The sequence below is a fragment of the Pipistrellus kuhlii genome, unplaced genomic scaffold (genome assembly GCF_014108245.1).
Source record: "Pipistrellus kuhlii isolate mPipKuh1 unplaced genomic scaffold, mPipKuh1.p scaffold_m20_p_11, whole genome shotgun sequence".
Taxonomy (NCBI): Eukaryota; Metazoa; Chordata; class Mammalia; order Chiroptera; family Vespertilionidae; genus Pipistrellus; species Pipistrellus kuhlii.
In genome coordinates this window covers 2,640,684-2,648,604 of record NW_023425416.1, presented here as the reverse complement: position 1 = coordinate 2,648,604, position 7,921 = coordinate 2,640,684, and the positions used below count along the sequence as shown (strand labels likewise).

At 37.4% G+C, this 7,921-nt stretch overlaps 1 protein-coding gene across 4 annotated transcripts in view; it reads right to left on the bottom strand.

Annotated features, from left to right (window-relative positions):
- Positions 1-7,921, bottom strand: part of UBA3 (ubiquitin like modifier activating enzyme 3) — a 29,665-nt gene continuing 21,744 nt past the window's right edge. For all 4 annotated transcript variants that reach the window (XM_045578944.1, XM_036430573.2, XM_045578943.1 and 1 more), the window contains 7 exons: positions 2,540-2,593; positions 1,999-2,035; positions 1,832-1,913; positions 1,411-1,511; positions 1,230-1,293; positions 1,083-1,137; positions 1-778 (listed from right to left, as the gene is read on the bottom strand). In XM_045578944.1, coding sequence (XP_045434900.1) covers positions 690-778; positions 1,083-1,137; positions 1,230-1,293; positions 1,411-1,511; positions 1,832-1,913; positions 1,999-2,035; positions 2,540-2,593 — 482 coding nt within the window. In that variant the 3' untranslated portion in view covers positions 1-689. The remainder of the gene's footprint in view (positions 779-1,082; positions 1,138-1,229; positions 1,294-1,410; positions 1,512-1,831; positions 1,914-1,998; positions 2,036-2,539; positions 2,594-7,921) is intronic.

Below are 7,921 nucleotides of genomic sequence, written 5' to 3'. Positions count from 1 at the left end.
TAGACAACATATGATTTTATTAATAAATAGTGTGAAAGCATCAATGATAACTTTTCTTTTAAACAACCATGTCTTGACTTTAATGTTGCATATACTGGCTTCTATGGCACCTCAAATAAACACATGAAAATATTTCTCATTTCCATGCACAGGTATTCAGCTCTAACACCATTTACAAATTATCATGGGCAAGGTAACCTTTGCAAAAGTTAATATTCATTTGAACAGCCACGATTAAATGAATATTAAAACAAGCAAGATACAGACTATGTTCAATATGCACCAGATGTCAAGTTGTAACATTTAATGTTATCTGGATCTTAATTTTCTTATTTTCTTTAAAGGGACATCTTTTGTACATGTGGGTGCCCGAATGAAAACTGAGGAATGCACTCTGACCATAATAACAAAATCCACACACAAGAGGGTGTTTGTCTCCTCTAGAAGAACCTATACATTTTTTGCTCATAATCTCTAAGCATCACTTCCCATATTATTAATGAAAATGCTTACAAGCACCAACCCCAAACTCTGTCTTCAAGGGAAAGTTATTAAAAAAAGAGTGGCTCATTACATTTAAAAAGAAAAAATGTCAAATTTCAGCAATACTAATGCTAAAAATAATTTTCTTAGCATCCACAAAGTATAGTATTTCCATACATTTAATATTATGTGCAGATTTATTTTCCTTAAGAAGTAAAATGAAGCTTGAATAGTACTGTCTGTGGTGTGGTAACATCAGCAACTGCCAATTCTTGTCCATCAACAAGTCCCAATTCTAAAACGGAAAAAGTATAATTAACCCAATGGGGGGAAAAAACTCAACAAAAATGATAATGATACTCAGATACACAAACTATAGAATGTTATGGTTGAGATAAACATCAGTAAAAATATATTGATTAAAGGAAGCAATATATTTAATTTCTTTAGAAATTTTCGTGTATTCTCCTAACAGAACAATTAAATCTATTATTTCTAAAGATATAAATATTTAAGAAGGTATTAACAGCTAATCTAAAAGGAATTGTCACTTTTACCAAAAAAAGAAGCTGATTATTAAATATACTCATTTAAAATACCTTTCAATGTTTTGGAGAGATTTGGCCTTGTTCGTTCTTCAATAGAGGTTACTGACTAGAAAACAAAATTATTTTAATGTAAACACATTAAATGAAATTAGACTTTTAATATAATTGTGAAAGAAATGAAAACTGCACACTTCTCACCTGTAAATAAAGGGTTCTATTTTTCCCCTCTAATGTTGCTGTGATGGCTGGAGATTTCATCTGTCTAAATACAAGTATGAGGGAAAAATCAAAGATCACTTTTTAACAAACAATCCTAGTTCTAAAGTTTTAAAATCTCAAAAATTATTTCTACAACATAATAGAAGTCCAGAACACTTACAGAGAAGCACTATTGATTAGATAATCCAAAACCTCCTGTAGTTTTGCTGATGGAGAAAACTGAATATTTTGTGGAAGCTGGCTACAAGCTGGACAATTTTCCTACATATATGAAACACAATAAATCACAGCGGCACATGCACCAATAATCGTCTCTTTATAGTAATGAAATAAAAATGAAGCTGTTTTATAATCATGCATATTTCCTATGAGCAAATGTTTATGCTTGAAAAATCTATGCTTTTCAGAATAGGCATTTTTCCTAAATTACTTTGCTACATAGTATTTCTTTCAGGCTCCACTACAAAAGATATATAGTAACTAAGGTTCTGAAAGGGTATGGGCAATTTTATTTATTAATATATTTAAAAATCAAAGTATGCATGATCAAAAAAAGTTCTCATTAGTATAATAATACTAACCTTTCTCTCTGCTTCAAATGTGTATGTGTACAGTCCATCTACATCATTGAATACCAAGTAATTATTAAGGGGGATATATGCGCTGTAATGAAAAGATGTCCACATTTAAATAACTGAACCAGATCAAAACAGAAATTTACATCCATATTAAAAATAAAACTCATTACCTTGTGGCTATTTTAAAAACTTCAGTGGCACACACAGCTGAAAAGGGGAGAAAATAAAGGTACTTTAACTCAATGGAAATTAAACATTTAAAATTTAAAAAATTTTTTTAAATTTTTAGAAAATAAGTTGTAAATCAGAACAGATAAATTTACAAGGCTATTGATTAAAAATAGATTAAAATTTATATGCTCTTATTTTTAAAACACTGAAAAAATAACACTTTATATTTGCTTTGGACAGTCCAAGTAACAGAATAATGATTTCCTTCCTTTTCAGATTAATGCGCTTTTTAATGATTAAACAGAAATGGTATGAAAATGTCTGCTTGCTACAGACCACTCTGTGATATAATATAAAACAAATTATATACGAGGCCTAATAGCTAATTCTTTTTGGACAGCTTAATTATACCATCCACCCTAAAAGATATCACATTCCTATCACACCAATTTTCTGAGATCAAGAAGCTGCAGAAATGTCAATTTAGATATCGAATCAAAAACTAAAGGCAAGAAAACAGTGATGGCCTTTTCTCCTCACCTGCAATGACTGCATTTGTGGAAGCTACTGCAGGAATGATTCGTTTTACTACCCCTGAAAAAACATATGGATAAAACATGATAATTTCTTTCAATAAGTAGGTATTTTGAGTTAGGCAATATGATTTATTAAACAACATTTTCCACAGCTTGATGTGTCAGGCTTTCAAGTGACAAAGCAGACTTAAGTTGAACCATGAAAACCATGAAGCAATCTTCTTGCACATTCCCATCCTTTTGTAGCATGTTCAGATTCTTAAGGAAGGTACAGTAGCAATGAAAAGTTAACTCTTCGCTAAGCTTCATAGATGAGAACATGATATAACAGCTAACAATTAGGTGTTTATTATGTTCCAAGAACATTGTGAAAAGGAAATAGATATTACTGACTTTTCCTAACATCCTTATATTAATTTTCTTACTCCGATTTTAAGGACAAGGGAAATGAGGTTGAGAGAAATTATATCACATCTACAGCTATCTTCCTAGTAAGGATGGGGTGGTATATGAAATCCAGGTCACCCCAAACTGCATAATCTTAACTGATACACGATATAACACTACACTCAGCGAAGTTTGGGTAAACTATAAAGAACAAGAATTACTTTATCTTCATTTCACTCTGCAGCTTGCACTCCTCTATTGCATAGTCCTCTCTTTCTACCCAACTTTTTATATAGCACTCAGATTAGCAATGTACAAAGCTCTACCTCAAATAATTTTTAAAAAAAATATATTTTATTGATTTTTTACAGAGAGGAAGAGAGGGATAATTAGAAACATCAATGAGAAAGAATCATAGACCAGCTGCTCTTGCACACCCCCTACTGGGGATGTGCCCGCAACCAATCGAACCTGGGACCTTTCAGTCTGCAGGCCGAGGCTCTACCCACTAAGCCAAACCGGTTTCGGCTAATTTTTTAAGTAGAAAATATTCTATTTTATGACTACATTTGAATTGTTCACTTTAGGAAAAAAAAAAAAAACTACAAAGGCAAGTACCTATATTAATTAGATTATGAGGGAGCACTGAAAGATGGGATTTCTGGTGTAGGTAGAATTCAAAAACTTCAAAAAAAGAGCAAATTTCTTAGAAGACATGAAGTCAGTTAAGTCTGGAAAGCTGATTTTAAAAAGTTAATTCTGACCACATGATTATGTATAATTCCAGAGCAGAAGTATGGAGAAGCTAACTGATGACGGTTAAGCTGGATATTCTCCAGTGAGCCACATGTAGCAGGACGTAGTGAAAGGAGGAGCGGGGAGTCACAAACAGTAAGCAGTAGAAGAGATATTGCCCAGCAACAACCAGAATGACAGCATAGGTAAACACAATATTCGCCGCCTTCCATAACCACATCAAAATTACAACTAAAATGCAGAACAATCATCATTCAGAATCACCTGAAATCTGATTATACGGAAGTCCTACAACTAGAAAAATAAAAGTATTTCAATACTGGTAGGAGGGGCAAAGGCACAGAACGAGCTGGTCCGACACCAATGTGTGGTGTGGTTTTTTTGTTGTTTTAAAATATTTTTATTGATTTCAGAAAGGAAGGGAGAGGAAGATAGAAACATCAATGATGAGCGGGGATCATCGATTGGCTGCCTCCTGCACACCCCAAACTGGGGATCAAGCCCACAACCTGGGCATGTGCCCTGACCAGGAATTGAGCCCATGACCTCCCGTTTCATAGGTCGATGCTCAACCACTGAGCTACACCAGCTGGGCAGTGTGGTGTGTTTTTAATTGGGATATCTCGCTTGTGGAGGCATTAAATGAGAAGCCATGGTTCCCAGGCTTACACCAGACCACCCAACCCAGGGTTTTCAGAGATGGGAAGATAAATCCCCAAAACTTTGGACTGTAAAAACCAGCTGGGATTGTTGCTGAGTGACAGGGAGGATGCTGGAGACCAAGGCAGTTCCTCTTAAAGGGCCACCACTCAAACTTACACAGTCCTGCTTCCACTGAGCTCGAGCCCTGGGGCAACGACTGAGGAGGGATTCGGGAACATTCGGGAACTGGATTATCTGGCACTGGAGCAAGAACTCAGGGGTGGCTTTCTCCCAAGCAAGGGTATTCAAAGGGTTCATTATTCCTATGTTGAGACCTCTCTCCCCTGCCCTTGTCATAGAGCTGACTAGCAGCTGCATCTGAGTTCCCATCAGCATGGCTCACAATGTTGAAACTATCCTGGTGATTTCCTGATATCCCAGCCCAACCAACTTGCAGGCCCACCCAGGCTGTTAGCAGTGGCTTTTCCATATGAATGGCCTGTCCTGGCTCAGGCTTCAGACATTCCTACAATCTCTCAAACAAGCAGCAACTGCCATCAGTGTGCCCAAACCTATTAATAAGAGGCACAAGACGCAGCACTAACAGCAGCCTGCCTTGCTTCACAGCTTGGCCTCAGCTGAGCACTTCCAAGCCCATAAAAATAGGAGAAATATGGATTTCTCGAAACTTGCCGGGCAGCCCCAGGCAATGGCTGACTTTGCACCTCCTGAGAGGCTCCAGAGCCACTGCGCCTGGTGGACAGCTTCAGACCATACCAGATTACAACTCTATTCATTCACAAGTGACACACTGAAGGAGTAGGCCCAGTGAGCACAAACACCCTACTTAAGCAAGTCCTGCTCCACAGGGTGTTTCCTGCACAGCAGCTCTCACACTGGTCCTCACAGCCAACTGGCAGGGAGGTCAATTCCTCCCAGTGATGCTAACAGCAATCAAGGTTCAACTATATGAAGAGTATGCACACAGCCCACACAGAGGCACACTTAAATCATCCAGCTCAGGTGACTGGGAGGCTGAATCACTGGCCCTACAGGACACCTACTATACAAGGCCACTCTATCAATTCCAGGAGACATAGCTCTACCAATGCATAGAAACAAACACAGGGAAGCAGCCAAAATGCAGAGACAAAAAGAAACATGTCATAAATGAAAGAACAGAAGAAATCTCCAGAAAAAGACCTAAATACAATGGAAGCAAGCAAACTATTAGATACAAAGTTCAAAGCAATGGTTACATTCCTTAATGACTTAACGAGAGCTTCAATGGACTTGGTGAGATTTTTAAGGATGTTATCGAGAATTTCAAAGACATGAAAAAGGTCCAGTCAGAAAATAAAGGATACACTAACTGAAATAAAGAATAATTTACAGGAACTCAACAGTAGAGTTGAACATGCTAAGAATCAAATCAATGATTTGGAATATGAGGAAGCAAAAAACCCAATTAGAAGAGAAAAAAGAAAAGAATCCCAAAAGATGAAGATAGTGTAAGGAGCCTCTCAGACAACTTCAAGGGTACATTTGCATTATGGGGATGCCAGAAGAAGAGAGCAAGATATTGAAAAACTATTTGAAGAAACAATGACAGAAAACTTCTCCTACCTGATAAAAGAAATAGTTACTTACAAGTCCAGGAAGCACAGAGAACCCCAACAAGAGGAACCCAAAGAGACCTACACCAAGACATGACATATCATAATTCAAATACAATAAATAAATAATAAAATACCAAGAGCAAAAGACAAAGAGAGAATATTAAAAGTAGCAAGAGAAAAGCAGTTAGTTACCTACTGGGGGGCATTCATATGACTATCAGCTGATTTCTCAACAGAAACTTTGCAGGCCAGAAGTATTCAAAATAATGAATAGCAAGGACCTACAACCAAGATTACTCTACCCAGGAAAGCTATCATTTAGAATTGAAGGTCAGATAATAAAAAGCTAAATGACTTCATCATCACCAACCAGCATTACATGAAATGTTGAAGGATTTTTTTTAAGAGGAAGTAAAAAAAAAAAAAAAAAAAAAGCCAAAATATGAACAACGAAAAGGCAATAAACACATACCTATCAACAATAGCATATAAAACACATACCTATCAACAATAGCATCTAAAAATCAAAATAAATGAACAAGGATCCAAAATGAATAAAATAAACTGATGAATAAAATAGAACCTGAAGCATGGAAACATGGAACAGACAAATCTCAGAAAGTAGGAGGGAAGGGGGCCAAGAAGAGATTAGCCAAAAATCTTACAGTTCACGAAATTCCCCTTAGCCCAGCTTGCACCCTCTCCAATCCAGGATCTCTCTCTCACAATCCTGGACTGCTAGCTCCTAATCGCTGACCTGTTTTCTTGCCTTGTCATCCCTAACTGCCTTACCCTGCTGGCCTGATGACCCCCAACTGCCAAAATGATAAGAACTCCCCATCCCCTCCACCCCTCAAAAAAGCTGGACTTCACTTCTCGTTTTACTTTGTACTCCTTGTGAAGAACTTTAATCACCAGGCTGCAAAGCATGCACCCTGCTCAAAGGTACAGAGGGATGAATCAGAATACATATGAAAAAGAGTCTCCAGTTCCTGATCAGGACAAACTGAATTCATTTATTAATTCAGACCATTACCAAATGTGTACCATATGCCAGACACTTTCTAGGTGTTACGCAAAACAAAACAAAACACACCTGGTCTCATAGAGCTTTCATGCTGATGTGGGGGATTAACACTCAAGTAAGTACATTAGGAAAGTTCAGATACTGAAGAGTTCTGTGAAGAAAAGTGAAACGAGGTATATGTTACAGTTGGGATGATCAGGGAAGACCTTTTTCATGAGGTGATAGTTTGAGCTGAAACCTAAACTCTGAGAAAGACCTGGCCACATAATGACCTAGGGAAAGAGCATTTCTGTAAACAGCAAGGGCAAAGGGCCCAGAGCAGGGATGTATATGAGTGTGCGAATATGCAATATTCCTTGCAGAGAAAAATAAGACTAGCATTCGTTCTGAGCAATTATAAAAAGGTAAAATACTGCCGAAACCGGTTTGGCTCAGTGGATAGAGTGTTGGCCTGTGGACTGAATGGTCCCTGGTTCGATTCTGGTCAGGGGCATGTACCTTGGTTGCAGGCACATCCCCAGTGGGGGGTGTGCAAGAGGCAGCTGGACGATGATACTCTCTCATCGATGTTTCTAACTCTCTATCCCTCTCTCTTCCTCTCTGTAAAAAAATCAATAAAATATGTATTTTTTTTTTAAAAAGTAAAATACTGAATGGTTAAGAAGTCATTTCCAGTTGAATGATCAGGAGAACTGGTTGGTACCTGAGGGATAAGCAGCCAGGCTGGAGGGGGTCAAAGGAAGAGCAGTACAAGCATAAGGATCAGGAGGATATTAGAGCTCTAACACAGAAATAAGCTTGCTGTGGTCAAGGAACACAAAGCAGGTCAGAATAGGGGGAATTCAGGAAGCAAAAAGCAGTAAGAATGGAATTTTCAAATGACATTACTACGATATCAGTATATATAAGAAAATAATCACAGAAGAGAAATGGCCGATTTAAGAAAAACTTGACA